At 45.4% G+C, this 26,023-nt stretch overlaps 1 protein-coding gene across 1 annotated transcript in view; it reads right to left on the bottom strand.

The window, feature by feature from the left end:
* Positions 1–26,023, bottom strand: part of nck2a (NCK adaptor protein 2a) — a 44,720-nt gene that overhangs the window by 4,360 nt on the left and 14,337 nt on the right. Inside the window, exons 2-3 of the mRNA XM_083638035.1 lie at positions 6,755–6,999; positions 16–782 (exon numbers count right to left, since the gene is read on the bottom strand). Of these exons, the coding sequence (XP_083494161.1) occupies positions 16–782; positions 6,755–6,983 (996 nt within the window). The 5' untranslated portion in view covers positions 6,984–6,999. The remainder of the gene's footprint in view (positions 1–15; positions 783–6,754; positions 7,000–26,023) is intronic.

Below are 26,023 nucleotides of genomic sequence, written 5' to 3'. Positions count from 1 at the left end.
CCCACCCCGACTCACCGATGACTCGCTGTCTCGTATGATGAAGTCCCCCTCCTCCGCTCTCTCGTTGAGTAGACCCTCGGCCTGCTGTCTGGTGATGTTGCCGTAGTACCAGTCCCTTCCGGCGAACTTTCCTGAGCGTGCAGGTGTCAGAGAGCGGTTCTGCGGGGAGCTGGGCACGGAGGAGGGCAGGCCGGGCTCCTCGTTCATCACCACCACATAGTTCTTAGGCACCAGGCCCACCAGGCCACGGGAGTTCTTACACCTCCACCACTCGGGGTCGTTCTCGGGCTTCTCCACCACCTCCATCACCTCTCCCTTCTCAAAGTTCAGCTCCTCCTCTGTCACGGAGCTGAAGGGGTAGAGTGTTTGAACCAGGTGGAGCACTGCGCCGCGGCCTCCCGTGCGCCCGTTAGCCAACGGCGTCCCCTGAGACTCGTAGTAACCCCGTGAGGAATCTCCCTCCCCCCTGTCATCCCCTCCAACTACGTCCTCCTGGACATAGTTGGAGGGGAACCAGCCAACCCGGCCCGCCTGGCCCCCCCGCCACCAGCCGTCGCTGCACTTCTCCATCACGGTGACCTTGGAGCCCTTGGCGAGGGTCAGCTCGTCCTCCCTCTCCGCTGCATAGGCAAACTTCACCACAGCAGGGATGTTGAGGTCGTAGATCCTCTCCGCGGCTCCTCCTCCCCCACCTCCACTCCCGTTCGAGGGGTACTCTGTGTCCGAGCTGGGCGTTGGGGAGGCATCGCGGGCGCTTGTCTTCCTCTTCGTTTTTCCCAAGCCTGAAGCATCAAGAGAAACAGAGAGAGAATGGGGAGAGAGATCATTAGATCAGTGAAGGCTATGCGTCCGAAACAGAGTGGAACGTCTGCCAGTCCTGTCCTCCAGTGCTTTTTACAGGGAATGTGCCTTTCAATTACTTAAAAAAAAACGATGATCCAAACAGTCTGATGAAGTGACTTTGAACTTTGATAAGGCATTAGAGCAGCAGGGGTGAATGAGTCAGCAGATTAAGCTGATTAGCAGGCATGGAGAGGCCTGACTTCCACAGGGAGAGCAGGCACAGGTGAGGGGAGCAGGCACAGATGAGGTGAGAAGGCACAGGTGAGGGGAGCAGGCACAGGTGAGGGGAGCAGGCACAGGTGAAGGGAGCAGGCACAGGTGAAGGGAGCAGGCACAGATGAGGTGAGAAGGCACAGGTGAAGGGAGCAGGCACAGGTGAAGGGAGCAGGCACAGATGAGGTGAGCAGGCACAGGTGAGGGGAGCAGGCACAGGTGAAGGGAGCAGGCACAGGTGAAGGGAGCAGGCACAGATGAGGTGAGAAGGCACAGGTGAAGGGAGCAGGCACAGATGAGGTGAGCAGGCACAGGTGAGGGGAGCAGGCACAGATGAGCAGGCACAGATGAGGTGAGCAGGCACAGGTGAGGGGAGCAGGCACAGGTGAGGGGAGCAGGCACAGGTGAAGGGAGCAGGCACAGATGAGGTGAGAAGGCACAGGTGAGGGGAGCAGGCACAGGTGAGGGGAGCAGGCACAGGTGAAGGGAGCAGGCAGAGGTGAGGGGAGCAGGTACATGTCCATTTTCTCAAGGCCAGTGAAATGAAAGTGCTCATTATAAACTTGCTATTCTGCCTCCTCTATCTCCACTGCCACACACGTACTCCATAGCATCTACGCTGCTCCACACGTACTCCATAGCATCTACGCTGCCCCACACGTACTCCATAGCATCTACGCTGCCCCACACATACTCCATAGCATCTACGCTGCCCCACACGTACTCCATAGCATCTACGCTGCCCCACACGTACTCCATAGCATCTATGCTATGCTAATGGAAGGCTGAAAATAGATGGTGTAGACAGGGGAGGAGAAGTGGAGCGGCCACCCTGGGCTTGATAATGACCGGCATCTCAAGGATCAACGTTAGCTCCTTTCCTACCTGTCTCACTTTCTCACTCATATACTTCCAAAGACATCCCACAGTCTCCTAACTGAACATGACTGAGGAGCTCTCAAGTTAAAAGGCATACTGTGTCTAATATTTAAACGGTTCACTTCTCAGCAGACCTTTTGAGTTTGATGCCAGCATAAACTTGTATGCGCTACCATGAACTACTGCTACTAACCAAAGTGAGATCCTTTCCAGCTAATCGTCCAGTTTGCTCCAGACTAGCCCGCTAAAATGCCACAGAAATGTCAGAGCTGAATAGAGCACTCAGATGGTTTGGAAGCTGGTTGGGTTCACACAGAGTAGCATGAAACTTGTTGACGGGGAGAGGAGGAAGAGGAGAGCAGGGAACAAAGAGACAGGTCCCTTGGCAGCTGTTTCTCACACACGGTGGACGAGATACATCAGAGGACACAGCTGACAAAAACACAAAGAGACGATGGGACAGGAATACTGATCACATCGTGTCTAATGGAATCAGCAGTGATACAATGGATGGCAATTACATGTGTATCCTACATATGTGATAGCTCTGTGTGTTTGTGTGTGGGTGGGAGAGAATATCTCCCTGTCAGTAAGGCAAGGAGAAAGGTGGTCTCTTGGGGCTACTTCAGGTGGTCCCACAGGAAAAGAAAATAGACTGTTACCTGACAGGAGGTAGAGAGCAAACATGTGCAAGAGGTAACCGGACACAGAATCCCACCCACCCACACGCCCTCTCTCTCTCTCTCTCTCCAACTCATTTCCACTTCAAGGCACTGGCATCATGTCAGCTAGAGGAGCAACAGACTATACTCTCCTCCCACACATTCACTCCTAGCGTTCACCCACCTCTTCATCTTGTGGATGGAGGTTGCTTTTTCGAGCCCTGAGGCCTCCACATGAGAAGGTAGGTAGTGAGTTGGAGTTGAAAGCCTGGAAGGACTGTGAATTAGCAGCACGTGGCTTCACTCTGGGGCTTAAGAGTGGAGGTTAGAGTGGATGTTACCGCCTTCAATGAGTTGACACAGTACCTCACCCCCACCAGAGATGCTTACTGTACGTGTTACACAGTACCTCACCACCCACCAGAGACGCTTACGTGTTACACAGTACCTCACCACCCACCACAGACACTTACATGTTACACAGTACCTCACCACCAACCAGAGACGCTTACGTGTTACAGAGTACCTCACCACCCACCAGAGACGCTTACATGTTACACAGTACCTCACCACCCACCAGAGACGCTTACATGTTACACAGTACCTCAACACCCACCAGAGACGCTTACGTGTTACACAGTACCTCACCACCCACCACAGACGCTTACGTGTTACACAGTACCTCACCACCCACCAGAGACGCTTACATGTTACACAGTACCTCACCACCCACCAGAGACGCTTACGTGTTACACAGTACCTCACCACCCACCAGAGACGCTTACGTGTTACACAGTACCTCACCACCCACCAGAGACGCTTACGTGTTACAGTACCTCACCACCCACCAGAGACGCTTACGTGTTACACAGTACCTCACCACCCACCAGAGACGTTTACGTGTTACACAGTACCTCACCGCCCACCAGAGACGCTTACGTGTTACACAGTACCTCACCACCCACCAGAGACGCTTACGTGTTACACAGTACCTCACCACCCACCAGAGATGCTTACGTGTTACAGTACCTCACCACCCACCAGAGACGCTTACGTGTTACACAGTACCTCACCACCCACCAGAGACGCTTACGTGTTACACAGTATCTCACCACCCACCAGAGACGCTTACGTGTTACACAGTACCTCACCGCCCACCAGAGACGCTTACGTGTTACACAGTACCTCACCACCCACCAGAGACGCTTACGTGTTACACAGTACCTCACCGCCCACCAGAGACGCTTACGTGTTACACAGTACCTCACCACCTACCAGAGACGCTTACGTGTTACACGGTACCTCACCGCCCACCAGAGACGCTTACGTGTTACAGTACCTCACCGCCCACCAGAGACGCTTACGTGTTACACGGTACCTCACCGCCCACCAGAGACGCTTACGTGTTACACAGTACCTCACCACCCACCAGAGATGCTTACGTGTTACACAGTACCTCACCACCCACCAGAGACGCTTACGTGTTACAGTACCTCACCACCCACCAGAGACGCTTACATGTTACACAGTACCTCACCCCCCACCAGAGACGCTTACGTGTTACACAGTACCTCACCGCCCACCACAGATGCTTGTTACAAAGTACCTCACCGCCCACCAGAGACAGGTTCCCGACAACTCTTGTGTGAAGTAGGACAACAAGCTGCTTTTTTCTGGTCTCTGCTAGCATTACGGGTGGTTACTATGGCCGAACAAACTGACTAATGTCACATAATAACACTGTTTTGATCTCACCTGCAATTACCACTCATTGCCATAGGTGTCACCCAAGAGAACAAAACTGAAATCTTGTGGATTATAACTTTAATACAGTAAACCTGCCAAAAAGGAGACAAATGAGACAATTGGAAAAAAAGAAGGTCCTTGTTGACCGATACGTTAAAAATAAATCGACTGGGAGCAAGTCGAGCAGTGTGCGGACTCCATTTCTTTTTAAATTAGACAATTGGGACAGCAAACCGGTGGGACCTTTGCTGGATTCTTTTGGCTATTTATTTCCTCTGCTACTGTGTTACTGCTTGTGAGGGTGAATTGGGACACACAGCAGCAAGCATCCATTTACAATTGAACTCTTCATGGATGGGTGGAGTACAACACAAAGCCACATCAGTGTGCACCACACAACCACATGAAAGCCCTTTGGATTAGAAAGAAACCGTTGAGATAACAGCAATCACTGATTATCTGCAAGCTGTGTAACAACCGAAGAGGACAACTAGACTAAACCAGACTGGATGAACTCATTTTGATAATAGCGAATCAGATTCTTCATTCGAGAGCGTGAGTGCGTTCCATTAGCCTTTGACCTCACCTATTGGTCATCAGCTCTGTGTGAAAATGTTCTTGCTCGGGCTTTTAACACTGAAGAGCGAGTGGCTGGAAGCAAAGTGCTTGAGACTGAAATGGAACGGGGCCGTAATGTTCCGCTCAATATGTTACATGGTCCGGGGACGGAGAGGTAATCCATCATTCCAACACCACCATTAGGCCGGCCATTCCCTTCCTCACTGATCAATCTACTGATCATGGGAAAACAGGGAGCTACAACACAGCCCAAAGACAGAAAAGAGGCTGATTGAAACAGTATTGGTGTTGATATATGTCCTCTCCACAGACACATCGCCCTAGTGGGGGAGACAGGGACAGGCTGTGCCATGTTGGCCCACAGTCGTCTAGTAGCTTGCCCGAGGGCAAGCGTCCACGGAGTGCCCAGAGGAATCAGTGCGTTAGGAACAGGCTCTCTCCATCAGAACCTCATCTCTCTCTCTCTCTCTCTCTCTCTCTCTCTCTCTCTCTCCTTCCCCATTGTAAATAGAGCTGCCCTCTTCACAACAGCACAATTAGCACATTTGATCAGTTCATCGTTAGAATTTTCACCAGATGTTTCTATATTATTACCCCACTCTACCTTTGTCTCGATCCCTCCTTCCGTCCAGTTCAGATCCAAGTATTAGCATATACTTAGAACTGTCTGACAAAATAAATATGTTTTCCGCTCAGCTCCCTCTCTTTCCCAGTTTCCAGGAAGTAGAACAAGCTGATCAGTTTTGGCTTCATTCCTTCATTCTTGACACAGATGAGCCTCGCACGCTGCATAACAATCCGTCCCTGATTCATAAACATGTGTGACTTGGGGCATCTTATTCTGTGTCAAGGCTTTCTGCCCGTGACATCTTGGCATCTGCACTCCGGCTACATCTCCAATCTGCTATGTTCAAGTGTGTCAGGACTGGACTGGACTGGGGGCCGAGAGACAATGTGCTGACAGTTGAGAGCAATGGGCGACTCACTGCGATCCCCGGGGAACTCAGTGACAGCTCCCAACTAGGACAGGGAGGTGGTGAGGGAATCATTTATGCCTCCACTAAGAGAGGTTCAGGGTAACACACAAGCATGCACACACTCTCTCATGCACACATATACACATACACACACACACACACTCTCATGAATACACGCACGCACACACACACACTCTCTCTCATGCACACACGCATGCACACTCTCTCTCATGCACACACACACACTCATGCACACACACTCACACACACACACTCTCATGAATACACGCACGCACACACTCTCTCATGCACACACGCATGCACACACTCTCTCTCATGCACACACACACTCATGCCCACACACTCTCATGCACACACACACACACACACACACACACACACACACACACACACACACACACACACACACAGTCCGCTGCTAATGACCACATCTATCTCCTCCAGCAGGGAGCAGAAAGTATTGAGAAGGAAGTGTAGAGAGTTTCCACGTTTACAGAAAATAAACTAGTGACTTTGACAACTTGTACACAGACGACCTTTACCCCCACAAGCTGAAGCTAGGGCTGCACAATTAATCCAATTGCAATCCAAATCGCAGGAGCCTGCAATTATTTGATGCGGCCTACAAATTATATTATATAGTATATATATCCAGACGTAAGGGAACATGCTTGTTTGGTACAGACCCCAGTAAAAATCACATTGCATTTTTATATATTTTTTATAGATTGCCATTCACACTAATATTGCATTGCATATCGCAATCATATGATTATTATTTTTTTGCCTATCGTGCACCCTACCACAAGCACAGCGAAACTAAAATCTTCTTACCCAGTGTGTCTTTGATGTTCTTCACCAGCGAGCCAGCTTTCTTCAGGCTATTCTTGCGCTCGACATAGTTGGAGGGCACGTAGCCCGTTTGGTTGGAGGTGTTGCGGACGCGCCACCAGGTCTTGGAGTCGTCCAGGAGGAAGAGACGCTCGTTTTTGCGGATGTCAAGTTCCTGGTCCTGCTGGGCCGTGTAGTCCCACTTGGCTACAACAATCACCTCCTCTGTCATCTTTCATGGAGTCTCCCTGGGTAGAAAGGAGATTGTGGTGAGCACAACTAACAAACTATAACACATAGGCAGGATATGGATATGCAGTGGCTTTAGTAGGACATCAGGGTACCGTAAGATCAGTGCTTCTTGGAGTAATTATGCATAAAATAAACAAATGGTTATTCTAAATGTTAAAGATATTATTGTGTAAGCAGTTGGCTAAGCAAATTTGTTTTTTGCAAATATTCTTTATTTTGCTTTCAAAGTGGCCCCTGCCTAGTCCTGTCCCGTCTAGGAGATAGAGTCAATAAAATTGTATTTGGCAATAGATCGAATCACCCAATTGTTTACAATAACGTCTGGGACGACAACGTAGGCGTAACGTACATACAGTTTAATTTAATTATTGGAGCGGAGCAGACTGGGAGGGTAACAAGTTCTAACAACTGAGATAAAGAGAAAATGGTTAAGTTTAAAACGCATGTTTGATGCCTATATCTCATTAATTATAACAACAACACTTTAACTAATGTTAGTTTGGAGACCTAATTTACCTGTTGGGCCAACAAATAGAATAGAATAAAAACAATTACAGCTTGAGTTCACCCAAAACTAGCAGCTAGTACATAAAATAAGCGCAACCAAATGTCAGACGGGTCGGACCACCGTGTTTATATCTTCAAAGTTACAATTACGGCTGAGAATTACAGAATAACAGAAATAAACAATAAACAAGTTGGTGATATCTCCACAATTAAAATAAAACGGCAGATGTCTACCCGGAAGGGACCTTTGTTGTTAACGTGATGTCACTGTGATTCGGTCTATTGGGATCTAGTATTCCTATAATATTCCTACAGTATCCCTATAATATTCCTATAGTAATCTAATCTTATAATATTCCTATAGTATTTCTATAATATTCCTATAGTAATCTAATCTTATAATATTCCTATAGTATTTCTATAATATTCCTATAGTACTCCAACAATGCCCCCCTGCCCCCTGTGCTTACACCGATGCGTTGTGCTGACATTATCCGGTAAGCAGTGCACAACGTTTCTTGTTTATATTCTTTACTCGCAGATGTGTCAATTGACCTGGAGTGGACCTGTGTGTGTGTAGCACAAAAGAATCCGCGTTGGCCGCGTGAAGGACTGAGCCTCCGTGGTAATGCACAAAATAATATATTCTAAAGAAAAAAGACAAATAACCATATTTCATCCATATTTCAGCAGTGGCAGTGCGCTGCTGCTGAATGCATATAGGGCAAACACTGGTAGGTATGAGAGATTTTCAGATGTATTTTTAACACGTGCACAGCCTGCGCAGCGCGCGGTCAAGAGAAGGTGTTTTTGGGTGAGTCAGGCATTCATTCATTCAGTCAGGAATGGATGTCATTGTCGCTGATCTGCATGAAAGCCTCCATGGATGAGTATTTGTGCAACACTAGAGATTAGAAGCCTGTGCAATACTACCAAAACGAAAACTGCTTGTTTAACAATATGCATGAAGGCATCAGGGAAGTTTGATGTTGTTTAGTTTATTTCTGTCCTGTCAAAACCTTTCCTGTGATAGGAGGAATCTCATGGTATGATAACCATCTTAGCAATCCAGTCTATGTTTAGAACGCTGCCTGTCCACAGTTGGAAAAAAGATCAGTCAAATAAATAGAGGACTCAAAGAGGTGACTTTGGTGCACATGAAAAAGAGTCCATCTGAAGACAAGCAGGGAAAAATAGAAATACACAATGATCAAAGTCATTTCTTTTCCATCATGTCACTGATGTCAGTGTGTTCAGCGAAATGTCCGGGCTATAAGTAATCACAAGAAAGTTGACAACTGCACATCCAATCTGATGCTATGCTCCCAGTAGCTACTTTGTACTTTCTAGCTCTAACAGCAACATTCTTTAGAAGCTTAATTGACGGTTAAATGTATTGTACTGTACTGTACATTTCAGAATCATTTTTACAGCTGTATAGTCATTGTGCAAAGTTAAGTAATTTATGAATACCATAGGGTAATATGCATATTGCATAGTAATGCGATCATCTAGTATTCATTGTGTTTCAGGAAACTACGCTAAAGCCCTCCTGAGTGAAAGTCATGAGCAGAGAAACACAAGCATCAGGCACACATTGAAGTTGTGTGGGGATCCTGCATTCCCTTTCTCATATTGTCATTTTTTCTTTAATGAGAGGGCACAGCAGAGATAAAGCGTGGCCACAAAAGAAAATTATGACTCATGACGAGTGTAGCCACACAAATTACCCCATATAAAAGATTCCATTACTGCTGGAAAGATTGATATCTTCTGTGCAGACGATATTTCATGAGATGCAAATGGGCGCACTCTAAGGCACTGGGCGTTTTTCAACAGAAGATATTAAATTCCACTTCAATTAGGCCAGAAGCACAGAGACAGCACAGCCATCGCAGAGGAGAGACAGTTACATTGCACAGCCATCACAGAGGAGAGACAGTTACATTGCACAGCCATCACAGAGGAGAGACAGTTACATTGCACAGCCATCACAGAGGAGAGACAGTTACATTGCACAGCCATCACAGAGGAGAGACAGTTACATTGCACAGCCATCGCAGAGGAGAGACAGTTACATTGCACAGCCATCGCAGAGGAGAGACAGTTACAATGCACAGCCATCGCAGAGGAGAGACAGTTACATTGCACAGCCATCACAGAGGAGAGACAGTTACATTGCACAGCCATCGCAGAGGAGAGACAGTTACAATGCACAGCCATCACAGAGGAGAGACAGTTACATTGCACAGCCATCGCAGAGGAGAGACAGTTATAATGCACAGCCATCGCAGAGGAGAGACAGTTACATTGCACAGCCATCACAGAGGAGAGACAGTTACATTGCACAGCCATCGCAGAGGAGAGACAGTTACATTGCACAGCCATCACAGAGGAGAGACAGTTACATTGCACAGCCATCACAGAGGAGAGACAGTTACATTGCACAGCCATCACAGAAGAGAGACAGTTACATTGCACAGCCATCACAGAAGAGAGACAGTTACATTGCACAGCCATCACAGAGGAGAGACAGTTACATTGCACAGCCATCACAGAAGAGAGACAGTTACATTGCACAGCCATCACAGAGGAGAGACAGTTACATTGCACAGCCATCACAGAGGAGAGACAGTTACATTGCACAGCCATCACAGAGGAGAGACAGTTACATTGCACAGCCATCACAGAGGAGAGACAGTTACATTGCACAGCCATCACAGAGGAGAGACAGTTACATTGCACAGCCATCACAGAGGAGAGACAGTTACATCGCACAGCCATCACAGAAGAGAGACAGTTACATTGAACAGCCATCACAGAGGAGAGACAGTTACATTGCACAGCCATCACAGAGGAGAGACAGTTACATCGCACAGCCATCGCAGAGCAGAGACAGTTACATTGCACAGCCATCGCAGAGCAGAGACAGTTACATTGCACAGCCATCGCAGAGAAGAGACAGTTACATCGCACAGCCATCACAGAAGAGAGACAGTTACATTGCACCCATCGCAGAGGAGAGACAGTTACATTGCACAGCCATCACAGAAGAGAGACAGTTACATTGCACAGCCATCACAGAGGAGAGACAGTTACATTGCACAGCCATCGCAGAGGAGAGACAGTTACATTGAACAGCCATCACAGAGGAGAGACAGTTACATTGCACAGCCATCACAGAGGAGAGACAGTTACATTGCACAGCCATCGCAGAGGAGAGACAGTTACATTGCACAGCCATCACAGAAGAGAGACAGTTACATTGAACAGCCATCACAGAGGAGAGACAGTTACATTGCACAGCCATCACAGAAGAGAGACAGTTACATTGAACAGCCATCACAGAGGAGAGACAGTTACATTGCACAGCCATCGCAGAGGAGAGACAGTTACATTGCACAGCCATCACAGAGGAGAGACAGTTACATTGCACAGCCATCACAGAGGAGAGACAGTTACATTGCACAGCCATCACAGAGGAGAGACAGTTACATTGCACAGCCATCACAGCCCAAACCAGGTTTGTGTCACACATTATGAGAACATCTAATAAGCGTCTTCTTTCCATCTCTGTGAATGGCAGAAATCCAGTGCAGTGGAGCATTGCACTTGTGAATCAAATGTGCCTCTGCTTGCCGTCACTAAAGCCGTCAAACTGGATTTCCTCACAGGCCGGGACAGGGACAGCAGGAGTTGTGCAACACGACACTGGGGAGAGCTGTGTGGAGTTAACAATAACTTCATTTACGCCACTTTGTAGCATTAACAGTATCGGCAGCTACAAAGAGCAGGGATGCAAACTCATGGAAAGTGAAAAAGGTGACAGATACCAGGGCAGATACAAAACCACTCAAAATCATTCAGTTAAGTGCCCTATTTTGGGATCAAAGAGGTGACTGTCACCTAAAGGTGACTAGTTTGCATCCCTGAAAGAGGGAGGGTCAATTATAAAAAGTGGCTGCTGTGCTGCTTCGGCGATAAGACCATAACTAGAAGCGGCCAGGGCAGATTTATGATGGCCTGATGAGTAATAGTGACGTTAACCCTTTCAGGTGACAGGTGGTATGTAAGTGTGCCTTGGCCTCTGTCCGCCTCAGGCTGCAGCTGCTGAATTGGGACAGTTGCTTCCTCTCTTTCCAATGCATTTATTCATACCATTGTGGTTGGTAGGAGGATGCAGAGGAATTCAACCAGCATGAGGAGACACCCCACACTATTTAACAAGCGGAAAAAGTCCCCATCACTGAGGAAGACGTGAGTAAAGGTTTTGTAACCAGCAGCTTTGTACAGCACTTTGGACTTTCAGTTCTTAAACTCTCGTAACTCTCGTAAACTCTCGTAACGGGACAAGCCCCGTCTTTTATTGTCACACGAACACCACAACACATGCATGCGGCCACAACACACTCATGCCGACGGTGGCCAGTGAAAAGTGTCCTCTGCATTTAACCCATCCAGGCATGTCCTTTCCTCCGGGGGGCAGGCCAGGAGCAGTGGTCGCTTTCTCGTACAGCGCCCGGGAACCAACTTCGGATGTTGTCGTCACTGGTCGGATGACGATGACGATCTGATCTTCTGCATGTTTTTAGTGGGGGGTTATATACGGAGGAACCCCCCTTAGGTCATGTTCACACTAGGAGGCCAAATCCGATTTGTGAACTTTTAATGATCGATTAATTAGGGGTGTCAAAATTAATCGTTTAATCCATACATGGGCAAACTACGGCCCGCGGGCCGGATGCGGCCCGCGGGCGCCACCTGTGCGGCCCGCGATGGAATTGCAAAAAAAAAAAAAAAAAAAAAATTTTTTTTTTTTTTTACACAGTGCACCTGAACGCAACATGCAAGATACCCGCTGAATAAGTGTCCAAATGTTCATGTCATTCTGGCCAATACTCCACTTCTGTTATAGCATTTCAGTCTGGAATATGGAATATCTTTCAATAATCTTTATGACTAAAAGGCTACATTGAATTAGAAATTTAAATAATTAACTCATTGGTTTTGGATTTATTTAGCTTCAAGACTTTTGTTCGTGTGACCCTCAACACAGGCTTTGATCATCCCGGGCCACTTACTGATACTTATGCTTAAATTAACCCACTCATATTCTGATTTATTTCAAGAAAAACATTTTGGCTAGTGGAAATTCTAATTGGCTGGTAACTTTAAAATCTAGCAGCCATTGGCAGGTGGTCAAAAAAGTTAATTTCAAGCCCTGAGAGCAGGTGGTGACATAGGAGTGAGTGAGAAAAGGATGAAATATTGGTGGTTAAGACTGAATAATGACATCACAACTGTTAATTTAAAATGAGTTATTCCTCTAAACGTGGCTTCAAATGCACCAAATTTTTCACGCTGACACCGTTCGGCCCTCAGCAAAACCTGGTTAGCGAGGACATTTTTTGTGGCCCTCTCTATCATCAGCACTGTTCAGCACTGTGGTTTTTTTTAACATTCATGTAAGCATGTTATGGAATTTATTTAGTTGTCTTGTGTCTGGAGGCTCTGCATGCAGTGTTACACAGTACAGGACAGGATATTCTTTTATTTTGAAGACTATAAACAGAAGTAGTTGTGTTCAGTGGGTATACTTGAAAATAAAAAATAAACCTGGCACCTGCCTCGCTTGGCTACATTATACAGGGGGAGTCTCGCTGAGAGCAATTCTGTCTTTTTCAGGAGCGCGATTGTTTGGATGGCGAGAGATGGTGGTCATTTCTCGTGCTTCTGCGTTGGAAAGCACCTTCAGAGCTACGGTAGTTGTTTACTGATGCCTATGTCGTTGCTAACAACCCATGCAGATAGGCTCGAACACTTGCCCAAATCAGATTTGTGGCAGTGCGGACACACTCCCAAATCAGATTTGGGAAACCAATCAAGATAATGACTTTAGCAGCAAATCAGATTTGCCTGTAATGTGAACATGGCCTTAGAGTGTCACTGTCATGTAATAAAATCTAATATCTGTCGGGCTGAAACTAGGGGTCGATCGATATGGGGTTTTCAATGACCGATGCCAATGCGAAGATTTAGAGAGCAGGGCGGCCGATGGCCGATATATAGTTATAATGCCGATATCATGTTTTTTGTGTGTGCATCTGATAAAATAAATGACATCAATTTAATAACAAATGAGACACAAAAATGGTGAACTTAAATGAACATTAAGTTCAGATTAATGTTATTGTCTACATCAGTGTTTCGCAAACTGTGGGCGGTGTGTATTAAGAAGAAGAAGAAAAACCCCTTCATGTCACATATGCGCCACTGTGTGGATCTCATCTGCAATTACTGCTCATGGCCATAGGTGTTGTCAGTGACAAGAAAACAGAAATCTTCTGTATGAAAGAAATTGATAACTAGCTAACTATTTTTGGGATACACTATTGTCTTTTCATTTCCCCCTACACAGGGAAGTGACAGTAGGCATTACGTTCAGCTACAGAACACTGAAGCTGGTAGGGATGTTTGCCATCACCTGCTGGACCTTCCACTTGAAAAACTGTCTCTCTACATGTCTATCCTTCCACCCTCTACCTTTTCCCATTTCTCTGCTCATCATGATTCCATGTTAACTCATTCTCTGCCAGGGTCATTTCGGTCTGTGTGCTCCCAGTGCCAGGATTTTGAGCATATTTCCTGATCTTCCAGGACCCACAGAATATTCTGTGCTAGGAATAAAATTACACAACATATCTCACAATAAAGCAGAGACTCTCTTCTTACCCCTTGTAAAAAACTGAAACTCTACCATGTTTCCTTGTTTAGTTACAAGCAGTGGAAGTTAGCTTGTTTTCACTAAAAATGCCCTCCTTGGAACAGAAATATGAGAAAAAGAGGTTTTTAGTGAAGGACACCGTTTCAAGCAGAACTCTCTTTTGAGCCTTTTATTTTTTGCCTCAGTGACACATCAGACACATTATACAGTATTTGTTTTCCCAAATAAATAAATAAAACATAAAAAATAAGAGAATGTATTTGAGGGAGCTGTGTCGGTCCATCCCGCCCAGTGAGCGGCTACAGAGAGAGAGAGAGAGAGAGTCTGGCCCCTGGGGTTTCTTGACAGATGAGGCTTGGCCGCAGTATTTATCAAAGTATGATAAATATGTGCACAAAATCAAATAAATAATTTACTTTTACAGTTGCCATGTGGATTTTTAGCTTAGCTTGATAAAAGCATAAACAAATGGAACGAACCCTTATGTGGTCACACTCACACACTCTCTCTCTCTCACACACACACACACACACACACACACACACACACACACACACACACACACACACACACACACAGGAATAACGAGTGCTGTAACGTTACCTGCTGTCACGTTACCTCTCATAACTAACGTTAGCACAGAAGATCACACAATAGCTACGTTAGTGCTGTAAACTTTGAAATGTTTATGTGACACATGTTTCGCCTTGGTTGCTGGGGACGGGTGTGTGACGCGGTTTGACGCGTTTGACGTATCCATGTGATTCCCCCTCCCTTGAGTGTGACAGAGCTCTCCCTTGAGAGGGAGAGCTGGCAAGAGGAAACGTGAAGCGAGTCATGCCGGCGGCATAAGTTATAAACAATGCGTGACAATTATACTCGAATGTTGTGTGTGTGATCATTTCATCTCAAACGCGATACAAAAAATAGGCTACTTTTTACCATCGTCATCGCTCTCTCCAAGTGGCACCCATTTCTCCTCCTCCGATTCATCTGTGTCAGACGGATCAGAACGCTGTGAAGGGGAGCCTTCGTCGCCATGGCGCTCCGTCGTGGAGCAACAACAAAAACGCCGGCGTCTTCCTCGCCATCGTCGCCATCCGAGAACTCTGGGTCGGACTCTGTTTCGACCACAGGCTCCACCCATAAATACTAAACTAGCGGGTTCCTTTTATCAGTTTGACCTGAAACAATGTCACAGGCTGGGAAAGTGTCTGATGTAATGTAAACAGCCAAAACATGAAAGTACGTCCGAGTACGTCTTTGGCACAGAACGCCATTGTTAAAAGTACGTCCGGGTACGTCTTTGGCAGAGAATGAGTTAAAATGTGCAGTTCAATTATGAAGAGCGTGTTTAATGTCTATTTGGGTTCGACTATTGGAGCTGGCTTTAGCAGAGCAGCACTCCCAGCGAGATACGTAAGGCTCTGTGAAGTGACTTGAGCACAATTTTGGTGGGGGGGATTGAAAATAACTGCAATTACCTTTTAAATGGAGAGCTAACGCATTGTCCGCTACGTATACGTAGCATGAGTACTTTTCTTCCCCTCGTCCACAGCAATTTCTCTGTCGTCTTGACAACCATGCTGCTCATTAAGCAGAGTGATGGGAATGCCACTCCAAATCAAATCCATCCTCCTCTGTGTGCAATCAGGTATGGCAGAGTGGCACATACACCATCACTCTGACGCGTGGTGATGCCCTGCAAACACACGCACGCAAATCCATGAGGGCAGCTTACACAGCAATCAATCTGACTGAAAGTCTCACTTCATAGCACCTGTGCAGCATTCAGCTGTGGGCTATACATTTTTAGCATGAAAGTTTGACACAATCATCATTTAATCAGAACCTCTAGTTTAATCTTCCTGATATAGCCTACTCAGTTTCCTTTATCTTATAATAAGAGTGCAAAGTGTCTGTGTGCGGGTGACCTACAGACAGAGCCGGATTTCTATTTACTAGGAACTGAAGCATGCTTGATTCCTAGGGTGGACACTCTGGAGATGATGCGCCACTTGTCCTCTTCTCCCTACTTATACTCCCACCACTTCTTCTTCTGTGGTGTTTTATGGCAGGTGGCATCCTTTATGTTGCATTACCGCCTCCTTCTGGATTTATCCATGCACCGTTTCCCTACATTCTGCCGCTCGCTCCCTTCACACCGAGTGCTCGAGTGACAGGGGGTACAGGAGAATGGAGCATGGTCCAGAAGGTAATAGAGTAGGGAAATAGTGGATCAATCCAGAAGCAGGTGGCAATGCAACATAAAGGATGCCAACTGCCATGAAACACCACAGAAGAATGCTCGAGTGGCATCACTGGTGACATCGCCAATTCTATACATAAGTGATGTCATCAGTGATTTTACGATGAATTTGAGTCTGTCCGGGAGGCTTTGGAGACCACTGTGTGTGTTCCAGACCAGGGGCGGTTCAACTCCCATGGGTCCACACCACTAGTGGTTCACAGAAAGCTCTAAAAAAGAAAAGAAAAATGACTTTACAGTATAAGAACCGAAAAGACGACAAACAGAGGTGGGAGAAAGTGTAAAAAGGAGAAAAGCTGAGAGGCCGTGCTCCCTGTGTGACCCTGTGTGAGAGTGAAAAGAGGAGAGATGAGCGACAGACTGCTGAGTTGGGCTACGGCAGCACTTCACAACGCCCTTCCTTCACTGAGGGAGGGGGGGAGCGCCGAGGCTCTTTCAACGCCACACAAAGGGAAAGGGAGAGTGAAAGAGGGTGATAAAAAAAGAGGGAACGTTAAAAAAAAAACAGGCAGAGTTTTCTGTGTTTGGCATTCAGGTCAAAGACGGCCGATAGATCAGCCAATGGGAGAACATTTCCACCTCCCCCTCCAATCTACACTCGTATGCTTTAGTTGCTTCTCAGAGGGAGACGGACTGTTATCCCCTGCCAGCATGAAGTGTCTGAATAGCATTGGGAGTAAACTGAATAGACCAGAGTGTATGGAGAGGCAGACCCAGGCGCGCTAATACAGCCATTTGGATAACTGTGAACAAGTGATGAGAGGGTGATTTTGAGAGGCTTCATGGATCTTTTAACAAAATGCTTTAGCAGTTACAATGCTCTCTGGAACCAGGTCAGAGCTGGCCCTATGGAGCCCTATGGAGCGAGGCAAAGTACATTTGATGCACTTCAACTGCAGTCAATGTTAATGGTGTGTTCCACGTGTATTTTGTGTGCAGTCAGTGACCAATCAAGGAGTTACAAATCCATCCAAATAACAACAAAACTAAGGATGTAAACATACTGTGAATTTGAGGAAGATTGCCTTAAAAAACAGGGACACAAGAGAATTAAAGCGTGTAGAAAGAGATTTAAGGAGGAAATTACAAAACATAAAGCTGTTGTGTGGTGGGCTGCGCAGACAACAAATGTTAAAAAAATCGCCAATTAAAGTTTTTTTGTACTCTCGAGCAAAACAAGGAAGCCATTGAGAATTGGCGAGAAGAAAAATGTGGATCTAGCTGTCAAGGAAGTAAGTTGGAGTGTTCATCTTCCGTATATATGATCTTTGTGTGCAACACACGACCATGCATGCGACATAGAAGAACGGCAGGATTTTTTTTGGGGGGGGGGGGGGTTGTTTCCCCCGGAATGATGACGCGCTCCGCAGTGTCTCTATACCAAACACTTATGGAACACTATGAAGGAGATGAGTGGGCCGGCTGGCTGCCAACCAACCACTCTGAAAGCATTAGTGTCAGATAATGAGACACAGTTTGCAAATCAACTGAAAATGTTTTCCTCTAGGTTTGATAAAGGGAATAATTCAGATCATGTTGTTAACATCCTTAATTCAGTTGTCCATGTGCAGTCAGATAGAATTGATGTTTCTGTGTTTAGCAGGTGAGGAGCACTTTTACATATTTAAATCAGAGGAAGGCCACAGAACCAGAACCTCAGTGCATTTATTCTGAAAACATTTGCAGCTGTGCTTGCGCCTGTGTGGCAGCTATTTCTCAGTGTTGATACCAAGTCCACTGTTGTCTTTGTTAGGCACTGAAGATGACCCTAGTGTTCATCAGTGTACTAGTACAGCAGGAAGGAGTCGGAAGTAGCAAATTGCCACCATGCTGGTTCTTAAGGGGAAAAGGCTATGGGATTTTAGGATGGGGATTTTGGTTAAATGCATGAAATAAGGTCTGTGGTTAACAAAAGTTTATGGGAGTGGAAATTTGTGTTCAGTAAGTTAACATAATCTTCACAAACGAGGACCACTTTTATGACTTTGTAGTATTATTATTATTTGCTTTGTATTATTTCAATTGGCACACTCTCATGGATACATGTACATCATTTGAGGTTTGTTTATTAATTGGGGAACAAACACCGCAAAAACATCCCTTATCCGGCTACTTTTCCTATCTGGCTGGCTACTCAGAGGTTTGGGGAACTCCCTGATCTAAGAGTGCTATGCAGTATAGAGACACTGCATGAAATAGGCCACGCCCATCACGGGGGAAAAGCTCGGTTCCATTTCCACACACCAGCGTCATTTTCCTTGAATTAAACATAGCTAAAAGCTGTTGTGTGGTGGGCTGCGCAGACAACAAATGTAAAAAATCGCCAGTTAAAGTTTTTTTGTACTCCTGAGCAAAACAAGGAAGCCATTGAGAATTGGCGAGAAGAAAAATGTGGATCTTAGCTGTCAAGGAAGTAAGTTGGAGACTTGGAGTGTTCATCTTCCGTATATACAATCTTTTTGTGCAACACGCAACCATGCACGCGACATAGGAGAACGCCAGGATTGGAGGGGGGGGTTCTGTTTTCCCCCTTCTTGGGCGTGGCTTCTGAATGATGACGCGTTACGCAGTGTCTCTATGCAATCAGTGCAGAGTGCATGGTACAGCTGACTCTCAGCTCGACTGGTTAGACTGCTACATATCTGCTCAAAGATTGTGGGTCAAACGCTTGAGTCAAGTTTTCAAGCTGCGTAGACTGAAAGAATGTTGTCTCTGGCAGGTAATATTACGTCAGACTAGGCTTGCTTGGGCGATATCCCTCTCTCTTTCCCCCTCCCTCCCTCCCTCCCTCCCTCCCTCTCTCTCTCTCTCTCCAAATTGAGGGTGTGGTGTATAGCAGCTCATCTATCTGATGAGGTTGGCGGTTGCTCTTCTCCTCTCAGGGGAGAAAATGGGTACCATACATGTGCATTCCATCAAAGAGACCAGGATAAAAACATCAAATACGCCCAAAACTTGAACCACTCAAGGAGGTCTCAAAATACGGCGGAAGACATGATGCGCTCCTTTCATTGTCGACTCAAAATAGGACTGAGGAGATTATTTCAGCTACCACCGCACTCCACAGACCACCAGGCCTGCTATCACCCCACCACATGACTATTACAGGATACAGGACAGGGTCAGACTTCTTTATCAAATCCAGCTATTCTGAGTCTTGGTCAGAAGCACTCGATCTAAACCATAGAGCCAATAAGTAAAAAAAAAAAAAAAAAAAAAACGTTTTAATTATATAATCTACACTATGGGTTGTATATGGGGAAAAACCCTGAAAAACTATTGGGAATAGCTGTTTCAGTTATGTTAGCCTCTGTTTCACTTCCTTCCCCCATTCCCTCTTATAAGCAATTTTCTGTCATTACTTCAGCCCTCCTCTCCTTAGTAAGGCTGACATTGTTGAGTCAGTTTCCATGACTACGATCGGTGGGTGGTCCCAGTTTCACCGACAGGGGTATCCCCTAAAGCAGTGGTTCTCAACCTTTTTACAGCAAGTACCACCTCAGAAATGACCACCATATGGTACCCGGCCGACCCGTACCACAGGTTGAGAATGAGAACCACTGCCCTAAATAATCAGTCCTCTTCTATTTTCTAGATTCTTCCTTAGAAAGGTTCAACTTCCATTCGACATTCTTGCCGTTCCTCTTGTGCTGAGTAAGCACTTTACCTCCACTTGTTCAAGCCCATATCCCCTCCTCTCATAACAGAAGCAGGGCTGGTCTGGTTCACTTTGCACTCTAAGCTCCTCTCCCCCTGGGTCTTCTCCAACATCAACCTGAGGCTCTGCTGCCAGTTATTGCCCACACCATAGTTTTGTTGTGTCATGTCATGTATCTTTCTTGCATTGCTTGTTGGAATCATGGGCTCTAGTTTGACCTCCTTGGGTGACAGTCTGGTATCCATGTCACCTGGCACAACGTCAAAAAGCAGCAGTGTAAAGGACAATGGGACAAATGTACCGAAAACAGCTTTGACGTACAATGTTGTTTGTTTTCACTCTACTGGAGAAGACAGGGAAACCCTGGGGTGATGGTGTGTGTGTGTGTGTGTGTGTGTGTGTGTGTGTGTGTGTGTGTGTGTGTGTGCGTGCGTGTGTGTGCGTGCACACACACACAAGTGTGGGCGTGTTTGTGTCTTCTAATGTCGTCAATAATAAAAAAAAATGCAATTTTACATAAAAACAAACAATTCAGAGACAAGATAATCAATCGGGAACAAAAGGAGCGATCAGATATTCTAACTATGCTTTCAGAATATGGATAGAGTAAATGCTCTGTCAATGAGCATGAGAGTCAGGCAGTGAAGAGTAGAACGACTACAGACTCATTTCAGGTCTGCTTGTTGAAGCAAGCGGCGTAGCAGTAAGGCCTGATTCAGCAAACTGTTACATCCTCCTACACGCCCACCCCAACTGAGGATATCTGATGCCTCCATTCTCCTGTTACCGACATACCTACTGGCTACTTCCCCTCCTGCGAGCATTGCACCTCCTGGCCACTACAGGCCAGCTTTGCAATGGACTGTTTGTTACAGACTCAATGAAAGGCTAGGGTTCAAAACGCATGCATTTTCCTTGAGTGTGTAATGTGCATAATTATTAGGTCATTTTATGATAACCATAAAAACCATAAAAAGTCTGAACTTTGTACAGTTCTTGAGGCAGCAGCCCTACATTAACCCATTGATACCTGATGCAGCATTTGTGTGTGTATCCCTTTAAGACCGCGAACCGCGTGACGCGGTTCGCGGTCTTAAAGGGATACACACACAAATGAGGGATATACACGCAAATGCTGCATCAGGTATGAATGGGTTAAAAGACCTGGAAAGCACTGCACAGCAGAGGCCCCTCGAACCAACCCTTCTCAACACATGAGCACACAAGGGCACTTTTGTGAGAGCAAGTTCATGCTACTACTTCTGCTCATGAAATGTTTTGCTGTTTTCATCTCCCATCTGTAGAAGAAGCGGCGGCGGTGTCTGTGTTGACTTTAGCTTCTTATTCCTACAAGCCTTCCAACAGTCCTCTCACAGCCTCCGACAGCTCCCGCCCCGACCGCTCAATTCTGCATGTCAGGAGAAAGACACGCTGAATAAGCCCACAGGACAAACCCAACCTGGCTGTATGAATTCATCTGCCTAGATGATTCTACTACGTGATGCTTGAAGTGGGATCATGGAGACTGGACAACAGAGACTGGGAGAGGAAAAGGTCTAGGTGGTACGTATGTAAAAAAAAAAAGAAAAAAAGTAGTGCTTGAGGAGGGGGCCAAGAGGGTTCCCTCTCACACATCTGACTATCCATCAACGCAATCATCCACCTTCACATCTACCTGTGAATACCTCTGCAAGCAATGATGAACATGAACAGGCATTCATTTAATGAGGTCACATGGGAGGGAAAGTCTACAAACAAGCTGGATCTATTTTGTCTCTCCGTGTGTGTGTGTGCGTGTGTGTGTGTGTGTGTGTGTGTGTGTGTGTGTGCGCGTATGTGCGTGAAACAATTAGCAACCTTGTGGTGTATTCACTGTGAGCTTCATTATGTGTGAGAGGAGTGAGCAGTCAGCACCACTAGAGATGACCATGTAGAGATGATTTCTCCTGACAGTATGAGAATATATCAATTCAGCTAAAGGCATTTTGCAAACTACTTAATCTCACTGTGCACAGAAAAAAGAAAGAAACATTATACTATCAACTGAGGTTAGCTTGTGCAGAATATCCTGCAAAAAAGAACAAAGTGAATGTCTCTCTGAAACTCTGTCTCCCTCCCTTTCTTCTTCGCTAACAGAAAAAACTCTGTTGACTCTCTCCCATCTTGGGCTTCACCATGTCTTTGTATCTCCTGTTCCATGGGTCTTCCCTCCACTCCTCCCTCTGCTATGGTCCTGAATTATTCTCTTTGATCAGGTACAACAACCTTGTGGCTCCCCAGAGAGAATAGACTGATGGAGTGAAAGCAGTCGAGAAATACTGCTGGAAAGAAATGTACACCTGTTGGACGCCTTGTCCAACCCCACCAAAGTCCATTTCCTGGTGGTTAACTATTTGATAAGGGATGATTGTCTAAATTAATATTTTAAATAGTATCAGTGTGCCAAAAATTACACTGCTTACACTGAGCAGAAGTTTGCTCATAGAGACACTGCGGAGCGCGGCATCATTCAGAAACCTCGCCCAAAACGGGGGGAAACAAAAACTCCCCCCGTTCTCCCATTTTGCGTGCATTGTCGCGTGTTGCACACAAAGATCATATATACGGACGTTGAACACTCTAACTTACTTCCTTGACAGCTAGATCCACATTTTTCTTCTCGCCAATTGTCAATGGCTTCCTTGTTTTGCTCGGGAGTACAAAAAAAACTTAAATTTTAATTTTAACTTAATATTATAATATAATTTAATTTTAACTTTAATTTTACATTTGTTGTTTGCGCAGCCCACCACACACACAACAGCTTTTAGCTATGTTTAATTCAAGGAAAATGACGCTGGTGTGTGGGAGTGAATGGAGCGCTTTCCCCCGTGATGGGCGTGGCCTATTTCATGCAGTGTCTCTATGCTAGGCTTTTGTGTGGCTTTGATAATGACAGAACTGCTACCGAAAGCAGCTTTCTGAGGATGAGCACAAAACGATGTGAAAAGGAGCTTTGTGTTACATTGTTGTCATTTTTAATGACACTAAAGCCAAAAACATTGTTGTTACTCAGCTTGAACATCTAGCCTACACTCTGTTAAATATTGTAACTAGAAATATCGCATGCTTTGCATGCACTTTTCTAGCGTCGGGCGCTTCGCACATTGAGCAATTCTGCGCCGCCATGCCACGGAACCCCCCGGCCACCTTATTATAGTAGTACTAGTGACTAGTAAGATCAATGATCAATATGATCAATATTTTATAAAAAATGTGAATGTGATTTCTATGACCCATTCCTGTATCTGAGGTGTCTGAGGAACATGAGTATAGGCAGTCGTTACTCGTTACTGCTACCCTGCATGTATGACGCAGGTTTATTTGTTTATCTTATATAACTTGTGCTGTGTTGACCTGGGGAGACCTGTGTGGCATGTGTGAAAGGCAACAGGCCACGGCTCTGCCATGTAATCCATGGATGACTTGCATGTGAATTCTTGGGAGGCATATTTTTAATGTCAGCCGGATAAGAGACAGCGTGACACCTGTGTGTACTGTACTTGCCCTCTTTCACAGCATCAACACTGCTAGCCTTTGCCAGGCCTGTGGTGTGGGCATTAAAAAAAAAAAAAAAATCTACAGAGGTAATTCAGGCTCACAAAATGTAGAATGTTTATGGGAAAAGGAGAAAGAACTGAGAATGAGGGGAGGATTTGTTACTTTCGACACTGTTTCGATTTCCTTCTTGTGGCGCTTTTCAACCATAATAGTACCGCCGCCTCTACTCTATATGAAACAGTATGAACATTTCATATCACAATTTATAGTGACCAAAATTATCATGGTTATTAGGTATTCAAATGTATTGTTCAAATGTGCTGAACATTTTCAAAAAGTACTGATACACTCACTGAAATCATTTCACCAAGCTTTATATTGAAAACTCAGACCCAGAGACTGTTGCTAACTTCGGTTGATGGACAGTATTTACTGTTTTTCAAAGCGCAGTAATCAAACACGTGTTTAATGATAATTAAAGTGTGTTAGAACACGGCTCTCTCGAATACTCGATTCTGATTGGTCAATCAACAATATTCACCGGTCATTATTTCTCGACAACCGACCGCTGCTCTGCCACACCTGGATTAATCAGTTGGTAAGAGCATTTTGTCCGCAGACACTACTAATTAGGCCAACCAGTTGCAGCTGTGGTGTCTTGTGTGCCAATTACGAATGAAACCGCTTTGTGTTGAAAACGCTATTAAAAAATCTATTTGAATAATTATTTTGGTCAGATTATTGAATGATTTAGTTGTAGGCCGTGTTCTAAGCGGGATAATGTATACTGAGCCGGTGATTACTGGAAATAATGACCTTCAGGTGAATATTAAGCCCTCCGCTGCGCGTCGGGCTAAATCATTCACCTGTCGGTCATTATTTCCACAGTAATCACCGGCTCAGTATACATTATCCCTTACTTATGGTAATAGCGGCATGAATTTGATCGCAGTTGGGATACACTGCACAAATTATACTATAGTTAGGTGTATATATGTGTTTAGTGCACGATAGTTAAAGCATTAACATGTTTCAAGATCATGATTTTTCTTTTCAACTTTCTAGTGTTGAATATTCAGCCTGTTATTCATCTGGTGTTAACTGCCAAAATTCCAATGCCAAGTCCAACCAAGGAATGTAGGTCAACACCTGGCCAAATGGTCAGTATGGATACAAGAAGTGTGTGTTTTCTGACGCCTCTAAATCATGTTTGCAGCCTTGAGGGTTTTTTGCCCTTCGGCTGTTGGAGTCAATTCAAGGCGGTGAACAAAAGGTGGCAGATGGGCCATCTGGGCTCTGTTCCACCGCTGTGGTCTCTGACCTGATCAGTGTGTTTACTGCCTTCACCACACTTTGAAACAACTCAATACTTCTCACTTTCTGAGCTCTCCTCTTCCTCTTATGGCTTTCTGTATGGTTGAATTCCATAGCTTGACTGTTTACTCCACACTAGGGATGGGCATTTCTAGCAAAAACACTATTCGAAATTCGCTGGCCAAAGTCGACTTTTAATCGAAATTCGAAAATAAAATAAAAATGTAAAAAAAATTAAAAATGTAATTTTATTTTTATTTTTTTATTTTATTTTGTGAGTTAAATGTTGCATTGTCTCCCCTGATTCTAAGTATAGTCGAATCGCTTGGTTTGAGCAAGTAAAACAATTTTTATAAGCATTTTAAGCAAGGTTTATGGAAAAATGAATGGCGGATGAAATCCCATGAAGAGGGAGAGGTTGCTTATAAAAATTGTTTTACTTGCTCAAACCAAGCAATTCGACTATACTTAGAATCAGGGGAGACAATGCAACATTTCACTCACATTTTTTTTTTTTTTTTTTTTTTCAATAAACGAATTTCGACTTTCAATAATAAAAGTCGACCTTGATAATAACAACGATTATTCGAAAATTCGAAATTCGATGCCCATCCCTACTCCTCCAACGGCACTGTGGTGATTCAGTGTGGCCTCTGTCTAGGATGGTGTTTAGTGTGGCCTCTGCCTAGGATGGTGTTTAGTGTGGCCTCTGCTTAGGATGGTGTTTAGTGTGGCCTCTGTCTTAGGATGGTGTTTAGTGTGGCCTCTGTCTTAGGATGGTGTTTAGTGTGGCCTCTGTCTTAGGATGGTGTTTAGTGTGGCCTCTGTCTTAGGATGGTGTTTAGTGTGGCCTCTGCCTAGGATGGTGTTTAGTGTGGCCTCTGCTTAGGATGGTGTTTAGTGTGGCCTCTGTCTTAGGATGGTGTTTAGTGTGGCCTCTGCTTAGGATGGTGTTTAGTGTGGCCTCTGTCTTAGGATGGTGTTTAGTGTGGCCTCTGCCTAGGATGG

Source organism: Poromitra crassiceps (assembly GCF_964638095.1).
Source record: "Poromitra crassiceps genome assembly, chromosome: 6".
NCBI classification, from domain to species: Eukaryota; Metazoa; Chordata; class Actinopteri; order Beryciformes; family Melamphaidae; genus Poromitra; species Poromitra crassiceps.
The sequence above is the reverse complement of the archived record's forward strand: the minus strand, read 5'-3'. Positions and strand labels throughout refer to the sequence as shown.